Here is a 22,717-nt window from a genome sequence, read left to right as displayed (position 1 = left end):
ATAACTCAATTTCATTTCTATTTATGGCTGAGTAATATTCCATTGTATATATGTGCCACATCTTCTTTATCCATTCATCTGTCCATGGATACTTAGGCTGCTTCCATGTCCTGGCTATTGTAAATAGAGCTGCAATGAACACTGTGGTACATGACTCTTTTTGAATTATGGTTTTCTCAGGGTATATGCCCAGTAGTGGGATTGCTGGGTCATATGGTAGTTCTATTTTTAGTTTCTTATAAAGTACTACTCATTCAATCAAAATAAATTAATTCTACAGCCCAGGTGCTTTTGAGGTCATATCTCATAGTACAAGTTCTGTAGAAAAGCACCTTTTAAGCTCTTAAATATTGGTTGAAGTTCAGAATTTCAGTCCTCAGACCCAGGAGACATACAATTTAATTAAGATTAGGCAAGATGCAGGCATCGGCTGTACACAATGGTGAGAGAGAGGAACTTTAGCTTAGAGTGTTTACGCGCTCACTATTACATTTCTATCACAAGCCCAAGCTGAACTTTGCCAGTTTATGCAAATCTTTAGCTCACGGGAGTGGCTGATGTGTAAACTTACACTTCCACAACACTAACGTGTTAAACCACTACTCCTCTTGACTCCGTGTGAAAAGTACAGCTATAGTTTTTAACCAAATCAAAACACCATAGTAAATTCTGGGTATTTATATAGTTCATGACTTAACCCAAAAGTCGAACACGACTTTCTCCATCTTTATGTTAAAGTGTTGTGACTTATCTCCGGGTAGACTGAAATCAATGAGAAAATATGAACATTTCACTTAGAATGAAAGACTTAGGGACTTCCCTGGTGGCGCAATGGTTGGGAATCCGCCTGCCAATGCAGGGGACACGGGTTCGAGCCCTGGTCCCGGAAGATCCCACATGCCATGGAGCAACTAAGCCCGTGAGCTACAACTAATGAGCCTGTGCTCTAGAGCCTGCGAGCCACAACTACTGAAGCCTGTGCGCCTAGAGCCCGTGTTCCACAACAAGAGTAGCCACCACAATGAGAAGCCTGCGCACCGCAGTGAGGAGTAGCCCCCGCTCGCCACAACTAGAGAAAGCCCGTGTGCAGCAAGAAAGACCCAACGCGGCCATAAATAAATAAATAAAAATTTTTTAAAAAAGAAAGACTTAGATGACAGGAAATTTCTTAAGTATTAATGTACTGGGTTCTAACAACACAAAGTAAAGCTGCAATTGAGCTGAATTTTACATGGAATATGGTGCACGTAGGTGGATTTCTAACATCTTCCTGATGACTCATGTACAGTGCTTTATTGTTTTAAATGGGTCATGTTGTTCACTCTGGAATACTAATGGTATTTTGTGATCAATTCAGGAAGCCCTACAACCCTTCCCTAAATGACTGAGAGATGCAGCTTGACAACTGTATTTACTTAGCTAGAACAATAATTAGCACCTAAAATTTTCATTTCAAGATGGCATATCACCTACCTATATAGCTCTGTCAATAAGCCATTTTCTTGGCAAAGAACTGATTGATGGTTCATTCTTAACATGCTTGGAGAAACACATTAATAAGATAACCCATGCCTTTTTCCACTCTTTAATATCTACAGATAATCTCTATTTCAGATGACTCTAAGTAGCTAAATGCGAATAAAAAAGAACACCTTTCTGGCTCATTAAGGCAAGTACTCAAGCTGTCATTAGCATTACCGCTCTGCAAATGCAGTATGGGATATGCAGTAGGCCTTGTCTGCTGCAGAAACTAATGGCACAAAGCTACCTTTTGACAGCAGGACTAAATTTACATACTTTACATATTCAGTGAGTAAAGAATAATTTACATTAATCAAATAGGCTACGTTTGGGGGATTTCCCCCTCCCCCATTTGAAATATACCTATGCACATCGCAGGCCTAGTCACCCACGACTGCATACTAAACGAATTAATTGTGCCAAAGCCAAAGGGGGCCTTTTCTCCTTATTTAATCCCACTCATTTTCTAGAGCGCAATTGTAAACCATGCCTCCAAAGCAAGTCAGGCCTGAAAAGATGAGATGCTCTGGTTTTCATCCTCAGACCTGCTAGGCTGACTACCCGTCAGATAAGGTTGAAGGCAGGATTATGCCTTGAAATGCTGACAAACCACAGATTTTTATCACTAAATCAAACCTGCTGGGTTTAAACTCTGTGAACGTTAATGATTTCATATTTAATTAAAAGAACGAGATTAAACCCAAAGTGGCAGGGTGAAGGTTCTGGCAAAAGGGAATCAGGGAGTTGTTGGGGATGAGACTTCATTTTCACAAATTAAATTTCTCATTTGTAGTAAAGCAAGGTTTCTATATAGAGGAGATTCCAGGAATCACTGGGCTGCACAATACTGGAGGTTATTTAGTCTATCCCAGAATGATAATCATCTACCCTGTTCTTAAACATTTCCACAGGAAGAGGTTCTGCATGTGTTGAGAAGGCTTCCAGCTGCTAAGGGCACAATGTCAGTTTACTGGAGACGGAGAAAATAAAAATTGTAGTTCAGCAAGTAAAAGGCAAGAATGATCTGTGCTAAAAAGGTTGCTTTTATTGTTTGTTTTTTTTTAATGTAAGGTAAGACAACATAATTACCAATCCTTTCAGAGTATCTTGTTTCATAATGGAAGAGTCATAAGATATTGAATTATTTAACCAGTAAGTACTCACTGACGGTCTACTCCAGCACTTGGCACACTTTCTCTGTAAAGGGCCAGGTAGGAAGTACTTTAGGCTTTGTGGGCCATAGGGTCTCTGTCACAACTGTTGATCTGTACTGTTGTAGCCCCAGAGCAGCCATAGACAATAGATAAATGAATGAACATGGCTATAGCTCAGAAAACTTTATTCTTCTTCTTGTTATTGTTTTCAACCATTTACAAAGGTAAAACTCATTCTTAGATTTGGGGCCAGATTTGCCCTGTAGGCCAAAGTCTGTCAACTCCTGGTCTAGTCTATATTTAAATCATTATGGGAACATATGTATATGTATAACTGATTCACTTTGTTGTAACGGAGAAACTAACACACTATTGTAAAACAGTTATACTCAAATAAAGATGTTAAAAAAAAATCATTATGTAGGGGAGAGAAAATAGTGTCAAACATGGCCACTTTTCATAATGGCTGGAGAAACAAGGATAAAAATATTAAAAGACTGGCTAATAATACAGTGAAGGGCTAAAGCATGTAGGACAGCCCATGTGGGCTAAAAGAACAGGGGTGGGGGGACATGACTCTGTGACAGCTAGAACAGTCAGAACGGGACTCATGTATCGACTAATTGTACCAGAAAGAACTAGCTGGATTAATATAGATGGAGAAGAGAAGAAAAGATAACTCCAGGTGAGAGAAGTAATATGAACCAAGATAGAGGAACATGAATTAGCAGGATTCATTTATGGAGAAGTAGAAGAAAGGCCTAACGAAGTAGTATCAATTGGAGAAATTCATTCGCTCATTCAATAGATAATTTTTGATCACTTCTGTGCCAAGCATTTTGCTAATACTAGAGATACTGTGATGAGGAAGACACAATTCCTGCCTTCCAACTGCTCGCAGTCTCGTTAAATGGACGAATAAGAAGTTACAATACAGGATAGGATGTGAGATAGAACACTTAAACTGAAGAGGAAAGCTATCTGAAAACAACTGTGACAATTTTAAAGCTTATGTCAATCCTCAACATCTCACTCATTTACATTGAAGGTAGAGATCTGTGATTTAAACCATAAAGGGAATCCAAATGCAAAATAAAAATCTCTTTGTGACCCACCCAAGGCCTGATCAGTTAAGTGTTCACACCTAACTTCCTCTCCTAGAGAAATGGCAGAATCACTGGAAACTTCCTATGAGTAATTTCCAGGGACCCTTTGAAGATTATAATTTTCAAAGGGATTATTATTTTATTGGCTTAATTCACTGGAACTGGACATAGTGTCATTAGCCCTAACAATGGAAGCCTTTTCAGCAGTGAAGTAAATTACTATGGAAAAGCCTGAAGTGTTTTTCACCAGAGATCTTTAAGAAAAGGATTTATATCTACCTGCATGAGATGACTCAGGATCACTAATTCCTAGAGCACAGCATGAACTTTCAACTCTATGATTTGAAAACTCTTAAAAGTACTCCAATGACTATTTTCACAAATTAATCACTCAATTCTTTAAAAATGTAGTGGTGTTACTAGTCTTATTCGAGGCCAGAACTAAAAATTCTGCTACAAGTGTTCCTAGGAGTATGATGGAAGAAAATCTGAGCGATCTCATAAACCTTTTGCATGAGCCCTCAAGTGAAAGGCAACGTTGCAAGGAAATAGCAGAGCGTGTGGTTTGGAATTAGACAAACTAGACAAATTAGAACTGGTGGTCAGATTCTGATTCAACTGCTCACTAGCTGTGACCCTGGCCAAGCTACTTCTCTAATCCTCTATTCCTTCTCCTGTAAACTTGAGAAAATAAAAGCTAACATTCCAGAATGTTGTGAAGATGTAGTGAGATGGCTACTAATACAGTGCCTTTGCAGAAAGAAGAGGGAACTGGGTAGAATGAACAGCTTGTTTTGCCATTTGATTATCTTGAAAAGTCACGTTGTACAATCATCCCATCTTGTTTAAAACAGCTCGTAGGCCAGTAGCTGATCTTGGATTAGCCCTTGTTGTGCAAGGATGATTTACCATTGTAGAAAAGAAGAAATAAACAAAAAGTCTTTGAAATATGCAAAAAAAAAAAAAAAAAGATAAGTGTTATACTGTTCCTGGAACACTGAATAAGACAAAATGATGAACAGTACATTTATAATACTGGCTCAGGATAAAAATGAGATTATAGATTAGACACAAATCACATTTTTACTTCATTGGTTATTATGCAGTTCATGATGAATGTGTTACACAATAAAGGAACAAACTGGTTATTGCCAGCATTCCATCCCAAGCTGCATTCTTGCTTCTTTCTTTGGAAAGTAGTAAGTTAATGAATAGATGCTATTTTCTATGATACGGATGTCCTTCACTATTAGAATCTATTGAATTCAGCAATGAATGCATATTCATGAATGTGCACTCTTCTCAAAACAGGGATTTAGACAGTCTACTCCATTAAACATAAGTTTATTTTTCTTCCAGGTGTCAGCCAGGGAATCAACATTTTGGTCAGTGGCCTTTTCTTGATGTTTGTCCTAATGGATGCCACCTGGAAATAAAATCAACTTATGTTTAATCGAATAGATTTTCTAACTCTCCGTCCTGAGAAGGCCATTGTTTCAGGAAGAAGTAATTAATTCTAAATATCAGAATTAAAACATAGATTCATAAATGTAACTAGCTTAATTTGGTGTTGATTAAAACAAGAGTTAAACAAAAACTACATAATTTGCATTTTATTATTTATTCACATTATATCGATGATGCTAATAATTAGAGCCTGCATGCCATCATCCGCTTGTCATTTTCTTAGGTGAACTGTTTATTTTGCTAATCCTACTGGGGTTTCTTGCATATTTGATGAGGCCAACTGTGTCACCCATCAGTCTGTTCGAGTTACAACAGGTATACACAACAGATTACCTTTGTGTTGATCTAGCGATCAAAACTCCCGATCACCTAAATGGTTAATAAATATTAGCTAATGTGTTAGTGTTAAATAAAATGTGTACAAAAAACCTAACAAACTGCGTATTCAAACTGCATATTCTTGGTTTCCTTTACAAGTGATGATTCAGTTTTAAAAAGCCCTTTGAAGTATTCTCTTCATGCTCAAGCAATAGATATACCAAAGTCAAACTTAAATAATATAGGCTTGCTAAATAGAAAACAATACACCTTGATGATATGGATGAAACGCAAGAAATAATTTTGCTAAATTTTGTTAGACCAAAAGGAATGGGGAATGGGGTGGTGAAGACCATATATATTGCTGGATTCACGCAGTAGTTTCTGTTTTGGGTGTTCAGTTAAGACCAACTGACATCTGGGCACCTCCTGTGTTTCCATCGCTGTGGTAAGATACTGGGGCTAACAGATATGGCATAAGTTCCTATCTCCCTACAGTCTTGTGTACTTTGAGAAGCATTCTACTCTATTCACTCTAGGTGACGATGATGATTACAAAGAGGACAGTGGCAGCCATGCTCGTAAGTGACTGTGGCCAGAGGCTGACATTTGGAACATCATAATGGCCTAAAAAAAAAAAGTCTACTCCCTGGTGTGGACAATGTGACGGCCGTAGGGATACAATGTGGAAAAATCCTAAGTGGGAAATTTTTGCTTCTATTTATTTTTTTTAAAAAAAGTATTCTCCTGCCAGCTTGATCTGACTGACAGCTCTTACAGACTGACCTAATGAACCTTCAGCCTGGGAGCCTTTGCATATTCCCCGATAAGCAGTGAACTCAGGTTTTACTGTAGGCATCATCTCCTAAGCCCCACTGATCTGACTAAAGTGGCATGGCCTCCAAATACCACCACAAATAGTTAGTGAAGGCCAATCCCAGCAGAAATGTTGTCAAACTGATTTTTCAGCTTTTCTAGTCCCTCTGCAAATCAGCTCAAACCACATTGTTCCAGGTTTACATGAAGCATCTAATTGCATATCCCCATAGAAGATACATGGTCTCTGCTAGAATTTTCCAAAGGGGTAAATTATGGCATACGAAAACACCAGAGAGACACAAGGATGTATGCAAATTATCTGCTTATTCCCCTGTAGACTGAGAAATATATTTTAAAGTTTAAAAAACTCTACCATTTATCTTATAGTTATTTTATTTTTCTGTTTCTTCCTTAGCTATTAGAGCCAGCTTATAAATGTACAACAGGGAAGATGAGGCATAAGGCCAGGACAGGAATGAGTCAGGACTGCAATTGACACCAAAAATGTGTCCTGTACAAAGGGAGTCCCTGGGTCACCTTTAGAAGGAGTCTTCTACACTGCATATCTTAGGTATTAAAGTCTAATTCCACAAGTAAAGCATGCAAACCAGTATACTACTCTATTAGACAGAAGGAAGACAGTGCATTGGTTTCAGATCTTTGTGCAACAACAACAAAAAGGAATCAGTCTAACTATTAGCAGTTTCCTAGAAATAACGAGTGACTGACTTACCTTGGAATTAAATGAGGATCGTGGGACTTTAGGGTATGGAAGCTGTGATGAACATTTCAAACTTCAGAAACCACTTTTATGTTGGACTCTTCCTATGAGTTATTCTTAAATTAAGTAAATGGATTGCTCTAAATCTTAGATAAGGGTGTGTTCATGGGATTATATTTAGATAGAATTCTGATTGTAGCTTTAAAATGGTCTTTCATTCCTCTTAGAAATTAGAATGACTAATCTAGACACTCATTTAAAAAAGAGGGAAATGAAGACATTTTAATCTATAGGAAAAGAGAAAAAATATATACAACACTTTTCTCAAATCACTTTTCACATACAGCATATTTAACCCAATGATTTTGAATGTGTCTGCAGAAATACATACAAACGTATCTACACACATACACACGCGCACACACATTTAAGCTACACAGCTGTCATGAAAAGACAGTGTCTAAGCACCAAAATGAAACCAGGTCCATCTATTTTGCTGAATTTCAACTACTCCATCTGGAGCTTCTGCCTGTATTTGCAGCACTGATGGTGTTTAACTATGGCAAAACAACAACAAAAACAACAACAACACACAAGAATTAGTTAAACTGTCTGGTTCAGGAGGAGATCCATGGCAAGGTGTTCTTTTCCTTCTTCTCAAAGCTCTAAATTCATCTACTTAGTTTCCTGTGTGTACAAAGCACTTCAATCTATATTTTTTCTATGTGGGCATAAGAAAAAGTATACTGATCATGGGTCAGAGTAGCTGACCAAATTATTTTAAGTCTCATAACCGGCTAACTACGGATTGAACTGGGCATTTGTATACTTTCTCATAATTTTGATACTATAAGTCATGTGAATGATTTTTTAAATAACCTCCATGTGTTGGTAAATGAGATCTATCCTCATTAACGTAGTTGCTTTGGGAATTACAGAATCAAGTAATGATGGTGTGAAACATTTGTGAAGTGCCTCTTTGGGATATATTTAGAAGTCAGCCCCACATTCTTCTGAATAGTCTCAGTGACAGCAAATCTTTGATCTTTTGTAGTAGGTTTGAGTTTTGGAAAACAGATGAGTATCTCAGAGCCAAATAGAATAAATAAGCTGGGTAATTAAGCTGTGTAATACTAATGTTTGGTTAAAAGCTAGGTGCGGCTATAAAGAAATGATACTGAATTTCTTCTTTAGCTCAAATCATGGCATTTTGAAGAACATTTATTGGGATAAATCAATTCTTGTTGGTTTGGTAATAAAAGCAATATATTCATTAAGATATAACAAACGCATAAATATATAGGTACATGTGCGTGTGCATGTGAGTGGCAGAGTTCTAAAGCTAGACAGGATCATTTATCTTACAGATAGGGAAATGGAAGCCCAGCATTTTCTATTCTCCTAGTGAAGTAGCCAGCATATAGTAAAGTGCTTATTAAATGGTAAAATATTATCTATGCAGCCAAAACAATGATCTATGGAGAAATATACAGTATGTTTGAAAACAGCATTAGTGCTAGGATGATGGGTATAGCAAACAGACCATTTGCTTGCCCTTCCTATACTTCTTGAAGAATCTGCTCTTCCAAACAGTCCCTGCAAGAGGCAGCCATCCGATGAACCCTGTGATCTTATCCCTCCCTGGTTGATTGTACACAGGTTGGACACCTGACTCAAGGGGAGTAAATCCATAGGCTAGGTTGGGCCAGTTAGATTCTGTCACAAGAATCTGCACTCAAAGGGACCAATGTCACATAAAGATAGGCACTTGAAGAAAGGGTCACGCTGTATCACAGCTGTGGCAGTCATGTTCAAACAAAGGAAACCAATGAAGAAAAAGAGGAGACAGAGATGAGTGAGACCATGGAAGGCCAGAGAAAGCAACTTATATTTCTAACTTGCCAGTTTTGGTTCCAGCCCAAGGCACACTGTGGTCTAACTGTTGTTTCCTGTCCTTGGATGTCCAAAAGGTCACCTATCATATCCTTGGAGAAATCCCCCTTCACTCAAGCTAGCTTGACTAGATTTCTCTTCCTTTTAACTAAGCAAGCCCGGAGACAATGTGATATTGGGCTACTATTCCCTCTTTTAGCTTTTTAATAAAAAAATTAGAAAAACAATTTTTAAACTGTTCAAGGAATGGCTGAATGCCCAGAAAGATTAAAGTGATTCCCTCCAAGTCATTCACATAGTGACAAGTTAGAAACCAGATCTCCAAACTCACCACACAGTACCTATCAGTAGAGTATGCCATTTCAGAGCATAGACCTGGGAGCTACATGACCTTGGGACTCTTACTTAACCTCTCCTTGCCTCAGTTTCCCCCTCTATAAAAGGGGGTATAATAATAGTACTTAATAAATAGGGTTGATGTGAGAAATTAGTTATCATATGACACAAGTAGTAATAGCTGATTGAACCTGGGTAGGCAACCTGACCTAAAAGGGCAGCCATCCTAGGCTCTGGTACAGAAAATATAGGAGGGGCTAGGTGCACCAAATAACATTCCTCACACAGGAATGTGGAATTGGGACCCAAGAGTCTTTGTCAGGGGGTAGAAGGGGCAGTTAGACTGGGGTAGGTAAAGTCTCCCTCCAAGAGCAGGATAAGCAAAGTACTCCACTCTCCGCCCCCCCCCCCAACAAGAAAAAGCCCATGAACTCATGCTGTGGAGGACCTGAGAACCACTTTGAATATAAAACAAAGATCCCACTTCTGGGGACCTAGCTCTAGATGTACAACATTTTCTGTCCTCAATTCCCTTGAGCCTCTCTGTATCTCTTCAATAAATACTTAGTTTAAATAGTTTTTTGTTTCTTGAAATCAAAAGAGACAAAATTAAGTAAAATACTTATTAATATTAGCTTACCTTTTAGTATGAACATTAAAAGTAATGACATACACAGGGCATAGGCGGTCAGGGATGGCCCATATGCTTTCCATCTCAAACATGTTTTTCCGGTGTTCTCGCACTGTTTTCCTGCATCGTCAACGCAATACCCGCATTTCTCTCTTTCTGGGTAAAAGTGCTTTATCACCATCTTATCACCAGGAACTAAATGGCACAGGTCTTAAGAATGAGTAATTAATTACTCTATATCCATTTAGAGTCATTGGATTCATTTGGTTTAACATGAGAGAGAATAGTTTAAGCCTACATTCTTCCAATTAAAATGGGAAAATGTTCCTTACTGAGACCAAACTCTAGCGTATGTTCTATAATTAGCACACTGAAAATAATTTTTAAAACAGCAAACCAGCAACCTGAGCACAAACCAGAAGAAAAACAAGACGACTGCAAACTGTAAACAACTTCAGATGATTTATAGGGAGAGAATTCTACAAAGCTTCCTTAATGTCAGGATATAAACAGTTTTTAGTGCTATTTAGTTAAATGATAATTGTAAAACTCATTGAACTGAATGAGAATTAGGATTGTCAGACAAATGCTTGTAAGGGGTTAATTAATTCATATGAACCGCACAGCTCAGCTGAAAATGGGCTCATTATTCTAAACCACCAACTTTGTTTCTTAGTACTGTCCTTTCTCTATCAGATTCACCCTGTTACACCCCCATCCCCAGTAGCAAATGTCAGGAGATAGAAATATTTAAAAGGAAATGTGAGCTAAAGGCATTTTACAAGGGTACATCGGGGGGTACAAAGATGTCTGCTGGAACACTGAAATGGAAAGATCATTTATTAGTACACCATGGTTCATAACATCCCAAAGGGTTCAATATTTTCATTACACACACAAACAGACCCCCCTCCTCCTTTTTCAAATGCCTCATTACAGCTAAGCCTGGAGCTCTTTTCTTAAAAAGCTTTCCTCTGAAATTATTAATAATTTGAAGTTCCCTACAGGCCAAGAGTATTATTACAGTCAAAATGCATCAATATGTATATATACTTATATATTCTCTTTTATGCTATTTTAAATAACAAAGTATTTATTGGGAACAGTAAAGAATTTATAAACTATATACAGAAAAGCCTAGAGGAAGATGGCAATATCCCAGGCTCTAAGGCAACGGCTCTTGAAGCTTATTAGATGGCTATAGGAGACTGTAATAGGATTATGAGTTTTGGGTTAGCCTGTCCATCATTTCAAAATCCCCGTAACTAAAGGGAATATCTTCATAGGGGTCTCAGTTTAATATTGAAGCTGCCTTTTTAAATTCTTCCTATTTTATAATGCTGAGTGCTAATTAGTTCCATCCAGGCTTGTCAATAAGGCAACTTGGAAGCCAAGAACCTGCTGAATTATGGATTAACCAGTTCTGTAACAGTGTGTTCAAGCAACCTAGCTAGCTACTCCAAAGCATAATGTTATCATGGGTACAGGAGAGCACAAAACACTCTTTTGTTATTCTCTGCTTAAAAGCAGAAAAATAACTCCCTAGAAGTAAACTGCTTATTTCGGATGTGTTAATGAACATTTTGGATACGTAAACTAAAATAAATAACATGTATTTTCGTGTGTGTCTGACATTGCCTATCACATTCACAACATCCACAATGTCTGCCACAGAAAATGACAAACTAGTCGTAAAATTTTTTTTTGCACATACCATGCAAACAAATTTTAAAGGGACGCCATGCCGCGGAGCGGCCATGGCTCACGGGCCTGGCCGCTCCGCGGCATGTGGGATCCTCCCGGACCGGGGCACGAACCCGTAATCCCCTGCGTCGGCAGGCGGACTCTCAACCACTGCGCCACCAGGGAAGCCCTACCCTCACTTTTATTGAACCTTCATCCTAACCTCCCTGAGCCTTCCCATCACTTTCCTACTTTTGGCATTTCAATCGACTCCTTTCTTCTGCAGCTAGACTCTAGAATCAGTCCCTTAGTATCATAAGTTCTAGAGTGAGAAGGGATGTTAGAGATAAACTAATGTAGCTCTCTCATTTCACAAGGGAATTAACTGAGACCCAAAGGTCAAGTGACCTATTCGAGGGTCATACAAGCTAGGTGATTGTAGATGTGAAAAATGAACCAAAGTCTCCTGATTCCCTGTTCAATGCTCTTTCACTTCTACATCATAGCCATCCCACTCTGGCCTCACTAGGCTACTGAGCTACTCCTCCAATAACCTGGGATCCCCCTCCCCAGACATTCCTTTCCTTAGGCTCCAGGAATCGAGCTATGATAGAGTAAGGACAAAACTCAACTTGGCTGTATCTACTCTGTGCTCCCTGGCTTACTCCCCAAGTGTGTCCATACTCCCCTTGTGTCCACAGGCTTCCAACTGTACCTTTCTTTTCTCATTCCTAAAGGATGATCTTGATTTCTACCTTGTTGTCTGAATGAGTCTGTCTCCCAAAAGTTTCACCATCTGCTTTCGCCTAGACATCAATTACCTTCTCTGCTGTCTATCTTCGTGGTAGAAACAGCTCTCCTTTTCTTGCCTCCTAAAGGTTAATGCTCCTACGTTTATTTCCTTCCTCCTGAGCACCTTCCATCTCTCCTTCTTAACTGCTGCCGTTTCTTTAAACCCAAACTAATAAAAATAATTGATAATAATGAATAATGCAGTAATAACAACTAGCTAGTATATACAAAGTGCTTATTATGTACTAGGCATCATTTTAGGTACTTTGCAAGTATTAATTCATTTAGTCCTCATAATAACCTATGAGGTAGGTATTACTATCATGCTCATTTTATAGATAACGAAACTGAAATACAGAGTGCTTAAGTAACTTGCCCAAGATACACAACTAGGAAGCAGCAATGCTAGGATCTGAACCCAGACAGCTCAGCTCCAGATTCTGTGCTCCGAATCATCACACTGCCCCTTTAGTATGTATCTCATCTATACCATCACTTATTACCTCCATTACGTTGGGCAACTTACTGAACTTCTTGGAGACTCAGTTTCCTTATATGTAAAATGAGAATAATATTGCTAATCTTGTAGGATTGATATGAGGATTGAGTGAACCAGAGAATATATGTAATCCACCATGCCTGGCATATGCGAAGTATTCAGTAAATAACAGTTAATTTAATAGTGATGACATTAATAGTAATAAGAACCAAGTCTCGATTTTACTAAAAAAATATTCAGATATTTCTCCCAGAGGGAGACAAGCTTTATTATGTGTTTAAGAACTGCTTACCAAGGACTATTCTAAGCACTTGACCAGTGTTAACTCATTTAGTCCTCAAAACGACCATCAGGTGAATCCTACTATCATTTCCATTTTATATATAAGAAAACTGAGACACAGAAGCAATTAACTTCTCCAAGGTCACAAAGCTAGAAAGGGGAAGAACCAAGATTTGGACCCAAGCAGTCTAACTCCAGAGTCTATGATAGGCAGATTTCAATGTCACAGTTTGTTGCAGGAGGGCAAACTTGAGATACCCATGTCCTGGTAGAATAGCATAGACACATACAGCCACAGTAAGTATGTAAAGGTACCATCTAGTGTAGTTCCCCAAACTTGTCAACTCAAGAGAATTACCTGGAGATTAAAAAAACCCCAGAATCATGGACCCCATTCCATACCTAATAAGTCAGACTCTGGGAATGGTGACCAGTAGAAGTTAATAGAGGAGCAAATCAGAATCACTTAGGAAGCTTTCTCAAAATCCCCATGCCTAGGACCCACCCCTGGAGATTCTGCTTCAGCATATTCATGGTGGTTCCCAGACCTCACTTGTTACCTTTGGGGCATGCTAGGGAGCCAACAAACCATTTTGAAAACAAACCGTTTGCAAATAAAGGGAAAAACAAGCATTTATCCTGCCTTCTCTGTACAAAATATACTTCGATGTAACCAAATGGCTGATAAGGGGACACTGCTCTTTATAGAAGTATTCCAAATAATAAAAAAGGAGGGAAAGATAGAATATCACTCTTTTGAATTCATGGATCTACGCAATGATTGTCAATAGCTGCCAATATAAGAAGAGCCAACCAGCCATCATGTGCTCCATTATAAAATGACACACCTATAACTACAAGGAGGTCTTGCCCAAAATATGGAACCTGAATCTGACCAAGCTTTTATATCTAAGTTTATAGGAAATGTACGGAGTGGGTGGGGTGGGGGGTGCAGGCAAGGATATATGTAAATGACACCACTGGGATGCAATAAGCAAACTACAAACTCTATCAGATAAATGACCTGGTTGCTTCAGCAAAAACAATTTTGAGAATTATAGGTAAAAAACTTATAATTAAAGTATAATTATAAAACTTATAATTAAAGTATAATTATAAAACATAATTACAGTAAAATTATACAAATTATAATTAAAGTATAATTATACAAATTATAATTAAATTAAAATTATAATTTTATAAAAGAGAGAGAAAGAGATATGTAGTAGCCAGCCTCCAAGACGACTGCCCAATTATCCTCACCCTTTGGTGTTCATGTTCTAGTGTATTTCTCTCCCACATTGTTTCTGGGTTGGTCTGTATGACTAAACAGAATATGCCAGAAGTGCTGTTATGTCATTTCCAAGGTTAGGATATAGAAAGCACTGCGGCTTCCTCTTTGCTCTCTCTTAGATCACTCACTCTTGGGGAAGCCAGCTGCCATGTTGTGAAGAGACTCAAGATGCCCTACAGAGAGGCCCACACGGTGAAGATGTGAGCTTGAAAGCCCATTCTCCAGCCTCAGTCAAGCCCACAGACTACTGCAGCCCTGGCGAACATCCTGACTGTCACTTCATGAGAGACAATGAGACAGACTAAGCTGCTCTCAAGTTCCTGACACAGAAACTTTGAGATAATAAATATTTGTTATTTTAAGCTTCTAAGTTTTGAGGATAATTTATGTAGCAACTGGTAACTTATACAAGAGGGATCTCACAGTTTTTTTTAAAAAAATTAATTTATTTCTTTATACAGCAGGTTCTTATTAGTTATCTATTTTATACATATTAGTGTATATGGGATGAATTGGGGGGGATCTCACAGTTTAAAAGAACAGTAATAATAAACAGAACTTATTTAGTTCCTGATTCAAACAGGAAACGGGGGGAGTAGTAGACAATCAACAGAATGTGAAAACTAGATATTTGTTATTAAGGAACCTTTTTTTTTGGTATACATGCACCCCAATGTTCATAGCAGCACTATTTACAATAGCCGAGACATGGAAGCAACCTAAGAGTCCATTGACAGATGAATGGATAAAGATGTAGTGTATATGTGTGTGTGTACACACACACACACACACACACACACACACACACAATGGAATATTACTCAGTCATAAAAAAGAATGAAATAATGACATTTGCAGCAACATGGATGGACCTAGACATGATCATACTAAGTGAAGTAAGTCAGAGAAAGACAAATATCATATGATATCACTTATATGTGGAAACTTAAAAAATGGTACAAATGAACTTATTTACAAAACAGAAACAGACTCAGACATAGACAACAAACTTATGGTTACCAAAGGAGAAAGGGAGGGGGGAGAGATAAAACAGGAGTTTGGGATTAGCAGATATGACTACTATATATAAAACAGATAACCAACAAAGACATACTGTATAGCACAGGGAATTATATTAAACATCTTTTAATAAACCATAACAGAAAAGAATCTGAAAAGAATATATATATGTATATATATATGTATTTCTCTCTCTCTCTATATATATACATATATGTATACAGACACACACACACTATATATATATATATATATATCTGAATCACTTTGCTGTACACCAGAAATTAATACAACATTGTAAATCAACTATACTTCAATTAAAAAAACATTAAAGAACCCTTTTTTTGGGGATAAGGCATGATAATATTATTTGGTTATGTTAAAAATAATCCTTATATTTTGTGGATAGATATGGAAATGTTTACAGATAAAAATTAAAAAGTAATGTCTAGGATTTGCTTGAGAATATCCAAGAGTGGGAGTATAGATGGAACAAGATTCAAGAGGAGCTGATCATTGTTGAAGCTGGGTGCTGAGTTCATTATATTATTCTATTTGGTACTTGTTTGAAAATTTCAAAATAAAGAGTAAGGTGGAAAAAAAAGGACTGGCTGGCTACCAAGGCGCCATATCAGATGAAGCAATTCCAGCTAAACCACCCAATATGGAGAGGTAATTTCCCAATCCATACCTTGTACATACATACAGATATCTCTCTCTCTCTCTCTCTCTATATATATATATATAGATATAGATATAGATATAGATATGGGGAGGAGGTAAGAGCAGTGAGATGAGGAGCATAATGTGGGCCTCGGGAAGGCAGACTGAGGGAAAATGAGGGAACTTGGAAGATTAGGTCATTTAGTAAGATTGACAGGTGTGAGTTTCAGTTTGCAGGATTGGGGAGAGTATAGCAAATCTGAAAAAGCCACCAATGCATGTGACTCAGTGAATAATGAATAAGGAGATTGCTAAGCAGCAATGAAGACTCAATTAATGCTACAAGCATACTGCATACATAAAAAATGAAGATAATATTTGAGATTCTTCCACGGGGGCCATGAATTCATTTTTAGTATTTATTTTGTTTTGTTGTTGTTGTTTGATTTGTATCTTTAGGAGGAAAGGATTGAGTAGCAACTGTGCTTCAATTGTAACACGACTAGCAGAGAGATATGATTCTAAATACTATATCCTGTATGTTGTATATGTTTTTCCCAGGAAACTTTCCAAATAGCTTGAATAATTTATGGTTTGATTTGAATACTTTGCAACAGTTTGGAAATATGTAAATATTTCGTCTCTTACTTTGTGAAAGTCTGAAAAAGCAAGGGTCAACCAGCAAAGACAAAATCGAACAGTAAAAACCTCATATTTGAGAAAAGAAGATATGTTTTAACATCTAACTGGGCCATTTACAAAAGAATAAAGACAATCACTGAAACATTTGTTCCCATGGCCATCTGAGAATAATCCCTCAATAAATAACTATGGACACTTAGGAAAAGAAGCTTAGATATAATAATACTGCATAATTTAATAGGACAAATAGCTGTAGAGCAATTTCATTTTAAAATAGAAAAAAACTAAAATGATATCTCAGCTAACCAGAAACTTCAGAAAATGCATTGGTCTGGATGGCTGAGGGTTTATAAATTTTAAACAGCAACGTTTTTTTAGCTTAGCTATTTTGTATAGAAATGTTTTGAAGATGTATTATACACTTTGCTGCCTTCATAAAGGGAATCTACTAAAAATACATCTTTGCTGATTCACATAATTACCATGAACATCAAAGACTGTGCTGCGCTCTAAATCCACCAAGGTCCTCGGGGCATACTTGAGGTATGTCTATTTGTTTCTTTAAATACACCAGAACTACTCTGTGTTTAAAGTTCTTTTTCATCTTAAAAATTTCATGTTTAAATTATTATTTTATTAAATCCAGTGATATAATCAGCACATGGTCACGACAGAATATTTTGAAAAGTAGAAAGTAAAAATCACCCATAATAACATGACATAGCCACAAAGCCTGTTAATATTTTGACATATTTCATTCTGATTTCTTTTTAGAAACTATATACATATATTTTACTTAGCCGAGATCAATTATAACCAGTTTTGTATCCTGTGCTGTTGCTCTGTAAGATGTTACCTGCTTTGCGAATTAGTTCATCTCCCCTACTGGGGTCAGCATATTAGCTATCATTTCTTATTGCTGCCAGTGGGTCTTAATATAACCGTCCCTCTCCCAGTCCTACTACGCTGTTTCCCAATTGCTGGGGGATGAAAAACCAGAAAACCCAATTTCACAGAACTGTGTCTAACGGAAGAATAAATAGATTTGAGCGAGGGACTGGGAAAGCTGTCTTCAGATGAAAGTCCATGTGCTATTGTTTAGGGACTTGATCACATTCCTTTTGCCTATTCAGAGATCTTTTTGTTTTTGCTTACTTTCAGGCTTCTGGCCATGTGTCGAAGAGACAGACGCCATTTCCAGGTGGGCATGATTGCTGGAATAGCTGAATTTCAGAGAAGTGAAGTGTTACTGTACTGCAATGCCAATTAATACCATAAATTGAATGCATGAGTCTGATCTACCATCTTTCTGGTACACAGACAAGAAAGGACCCACTCCAATTCATTCTTGCTGAATAAGCAGCAACAATCTACATCATCTCTCTTCAGAAGAATGAATTGCTTACACATCTGTGTTCCTACACCACCATGTATTCACTTCAATATTAAATCATATTGTATTACACTAGGTGGAAGTAAAATGAACATTGTTTTGTAGATCAAAAATTGACAATTCATATGGCTCAACCTAATGGTTAATTTCATGTGTCTCTCTTTTCCACACTAGATAGTAAGTACCCTTGGGGGAAGGTCCATCTTGGTGCCCTAAAGGTTTGGCTATAATAAATATTGAAAATATTTCTTTAAAGAATGTGAAAAATAGGTAGATTGATCTAGATTTGGATATCTAGATCTATCTATCTATCTATCTAAAACCCAGCAATTACAGGTTTTATGCTCTGACTTGACCCAGGTAAATGATGCTTTGTACCTGGTAAGTAATAAAGAGTTCTCATTTCACTCCGTTTATTTTTTTTTTAAGATAATAAGCAGTGGATCTACTTTATTCCCCCTTCTAATTGCTTTTTTTTTTTTTGGTCTACTGCTTGGAGATGTTCTTCTCATAAGCCTTCTTTTTTTCCCCCCAGCTTTACTGAGATATAATCAAGCTATAACATAACGTATGCTTCAGGTGTACAACACGATGATTTGATACACATATATATTGTGAAATGATCCATCACCTCACGTAGTTACCATTTTGTTGATGTTGTTGACATTTAGGATTTACTCCTTCAGCAACTCTCAAGTATACAATCCAGTATTGTTAACTGTAGTCACCAGGCTGCACATTAGATCCCCAGAACTTATTTCATCTTCTAACTGAAATTTTATACTCTTTGACCAACATCTCATTTCTGACACTCCCCAGCCCCTGGCAACCACTAATCTACACTTTTTTTTCTATGAGTTCGCCTTTTTAATATTCCACGTGCAAGTGAGATCATACAGTATTTGTCATTCTCTGCCTGACTTATTTCACTTAGCATAATGTCCTCCATTTGGTCTGTAGTGTTATTCAAGTCCACTATTTCCTTAATGATTTTCTGTCAAGATGATCTATCCAATGTTGGAAGCGGGCATTGGAGCTCCCTAACATTACTGCATTGCTGTCTATTTCTCCCTTTAGTTGTTAATATTTGCTTTAAATATTTAGGTGCTCCGACTTTGGGTGCATATATATTCATAATTGTTATATTCTCTTGATGAATTGACACCTTTGTCACTATAGAGTGACCTTCTTTGTTGCTTGTGACTGATTTGTTTACTTGTTTATCTGTATTCTCTTGAATTTCATTAAGTTTCTTTAAAATAATTATTCTGAATTTTTTGTCAGGCAATACATGGATCTCCATTTCTTTGAGGTCAGTTACTGGAGCTTTAATTAGTTTCCTCTGGTGATGTCATATTTGCCTGATTCTTCATGATCCATGTAGCCTTGCATTGGTGTCTGTACATTTGAAGGAGCAAACATTCCTTCTAGTTTTTACAGATGGGTTTCAGGAGGTAAATACCTTTTCCTGTTGGTTCTCCAGGCTAAGTGGATTGTCTCTGGAATTGCAGTCCTGACGTGTTGGAGCTGGATCACAAGGCTATCACTGCGTCTGCAGTTGGCAGGTGGGTGTGGATCCTGTGTGATCCCTGGGTGGATGGGATGGCCTCTAGGACCTTGCTCAGTAGGGTGGTGCTGGGACAAGGGTCTGCTTCAGGATCCACAATTGGGTCCTCAGACAGTGTGTCTGTCCCCAGGTGTATGGATGGGTATGACTCCCACTAGGTCCCTGAGAGGGTTCCTGCCGGGTCACTGGGTGGGTCCCTAGGCAGGCAGGACTGGCTATGGACTAGGACTGAGAAGTGTTCAAACCAAGTCCCAGGGCAGCTTAAGGGTCCACTGCCAGGACTGAGGTTTGTAGAACTGGCTCTGGAGGCTTCGATGGGTGTGTCTTCTGCCAGGTGCCTGGGTCGGCTGGACTGCTCCCTGACCCCAGCAGGGAGGGGCTGGAGCCAGGTACAGGGTGATCTCAGGATCTCAAGAGGTGCAGATGGGAGTGTCTCTAACTGGGTTCCTGGACTGGCAGGACCGCTCACAAATTGCAGCTATGAGGGGTTGGAGCCCAGTTACAGGGCTGTTTCACAATTTCTAGTTGGACCGAGTTTGGCAGCCTTACCTCCAGGGGCTTCAGGACCACAGCTGAGAGAGGCTGAAGCTGGTTCACTGGCCACTTCCAGATAAAACAGATAATACATTTATTTAGATAACTTATTCATTCCACAGACCTTTACTGAGGACATATAATGTGCCAAGAACATAAAACAATCTTAGCCGTTATTTATTATATGGGTGACAGAACACTTCAGAAGTCCATTTCCATTGTGTTTTGCATTTTATCTTTTTGAAAAAGAAACCAAACCACATATTATTTTAGTCAGATGGTTCTAGAATACTAGCAAGGGGGCACTGACCAATTTGTAATTCTATAAGTGATGTCCTTCTTCAGGTGGTATGGTTTCTTTTCACAGTCACATTATTTACCATCAGAATCAAATATAATGAGCACAAGAACCTCTAGAGAATAAGAGTTTTAAATAAGAATTATATTTGAGGGGACTTCCCTGGTGGCACAGAGGTTGAGAATCTGCCTGCCAATGCAGGGGACACGGGTTCCATCCCTGGTCCGGGAAGATCCCACATGATGTGGAGCAACTAAGCCCGCGTGCCACAACTACCGAACCTGTGCTCTAGAGCCGGCAAACCACAACTACTGAGCCTGCGCACCTAGAGCCAGTGTTCCACAACAAGAGAAGCCACCGCAATGAGAAGCTTGCGCACCTCAACGAAGAGCAGCCCCCGCTTGCTGCAAATAGAGAAAGCCCCCACGCAGCAACGAAGACCCAATGCAGCCAAAATTAAAGTAAAAAATTTAAAAAATAAAGAATTATATTTGAGAATAAGAATGCACCCACAGTCATTTCTCAGGATGGCCAAATTCTGGATGACCTCAGCAGGAAATCCTAGTATCACTTTTTACAGCATGCTGAATTTGTCATTTGAAGCCAACCTCTAGACACTGATAGCTCCTGTTCATAGGTTTCATGAAAGCAAGTGGAAAGCTAAAATATTAATATCAAGAGTACGTTTCTGCTTCTGACAGAGCTGTGATGGCTATGGCTCCTCTGATCATAAGACTTAAATATACATTTGTCTCCAGGAAGGGACACTTAAATCAGAATAACAATATGAAAATCTTTATGGTGATATTATTATGTATAAACAAGTTATATCTCTTAGATGCATATTTGACTATATTGGCTTCTTTTTTTTTAGAAAGATATATTACTTTTGTAGTCCAGTTATAACTAAAATGTTTGAATATTCAGTGTAGCAAAGCAAAATATTTTAAAAAAATTTTTCTAGATTGAAAAATAATCAGGGGAAAAAAATGACTATTTTAACTCCTGGAGTTGCTTGTCCTTGATCCAAAATAATTTTTCTTTCAAAAATTTTACTGCACTATAATAGGTTAGCCAGGAAAATAAAACACTTTCCATATTATAGATGTAGCCACAGAAGAAGAAGACTAAGGTTGAACTATGAAGGCCAGGGTACAGGCAATATTTCCATTGCTTTGTAAAGTTATAATAGTAGAAACATTAGATATCATTATAATTATTTAGAACCTGGAGTATGGAGAGATGGATACTTTAAAATAAGGTTTGTTCTAATTGTTCCATTTAGAAAATATCAGACATACCCTATATTGAAAGTCTGACAAGCAATGTAACTGAAAGTTCAATATACTATATTTACTGCGATTAATTAAATACCCCATAAATTCCGGCTTACATTTTATTTGTTCATTACCTTAATCAATTAAAGATATAAATGAAACCCATAACATTTTACCTATTTTCATAATAATGACCAAACAGTCATAATAATCTGGCATCACATCTTCTTAACCATCAAATTACTACTCAAATATTACCAAAAGCTCCAGTTTCAGGGATGAATCCTGGAAGATCTCTTCACTCAAAACAGTGCTCCTCTTTTTAATATGATAACAGTTTTGTAGCTGAGTCCTATATGTCCTCACAGCCTTGAACTATTCAAGAAGAGGCAGGTAATGTAGGTACAAGTCGGATCATACAGAGCCTTTCCAGACACTGTAAAAATTTTGAATTTTCCTAAGAGTAATGAGAAGCCACTGACATAAATGGTATTGATTTAATATAGTAATGATAGTACCTTTAAACACTGTAAAGCTCTGTTCAAGCCTTAAATAAATATACTTCAAAAGTTTCAAAAAATTTCACATCTACCATCTCACTTTAACTTTTTATTAATTTCTATTTGCTTAACTATTTTTAAAAATTTAAGTATAGTTGATTTACAATGTTGTGTTAGTTTCAGGTATACAGCAAAGTGATTCAGTTATATATATATATATATATATATATATATATATATATATGTATGTATTCTTTTTCAGATTCTTTCCCCTTATAGGTTATTACAAAACATTGAGTATAGTTCT

At 37.6% G+C, this 22,717-nt stretch overlaps 1 protein-coding gene across 10 annotated transcripts in view; it reads right to left on the bottom strand.

Moving 5' to 3' along the window:
• The window catches only part of DIAPH2 (diaphanous related formin 2), a 919,875-nt gene that overhangs the window by 132,493 nt on the left and 764,665 nt on the right, over positions 1-22,717 (bottom strand). Inside the window, exon 28 of one of the 10 annotated variants that reach the window (XM_028482289.2) lies at positions 19,589-20,404. The exons of the other annotated variants lie outside the window; for them this stretch is intronic. Coding sequence (XP_028338090.1) covers positions 20,301-20,404 — 104 coding nt within the window. The 3' untranslated portion in view covers positions 19,589-20,300. Of the gene's footprint in view, positions 1-19,588; positions 20,405-22,717 lie in introns of those variants that run through there. 10 annotated transcript variants of the gene reach the window in all.

The sequence above is a fragment of the Physeter macrocephalus genome, chromosome 21 (genome assembly GCF_002837175.3).
Source record: "Physeter macrocephalus isolate SW-GA chromosome 21, ASM283717v5, whole genome shotgun sequence".
NCBI lineage: Eukaryota > Metazoa > Chordata > Mammalia > Artiodactyla > Physeteridae > Physeter > Physeter macrocephalus.
This window is presented reverse-complemented; position numbering and strand designations above follow the sequence as displayed.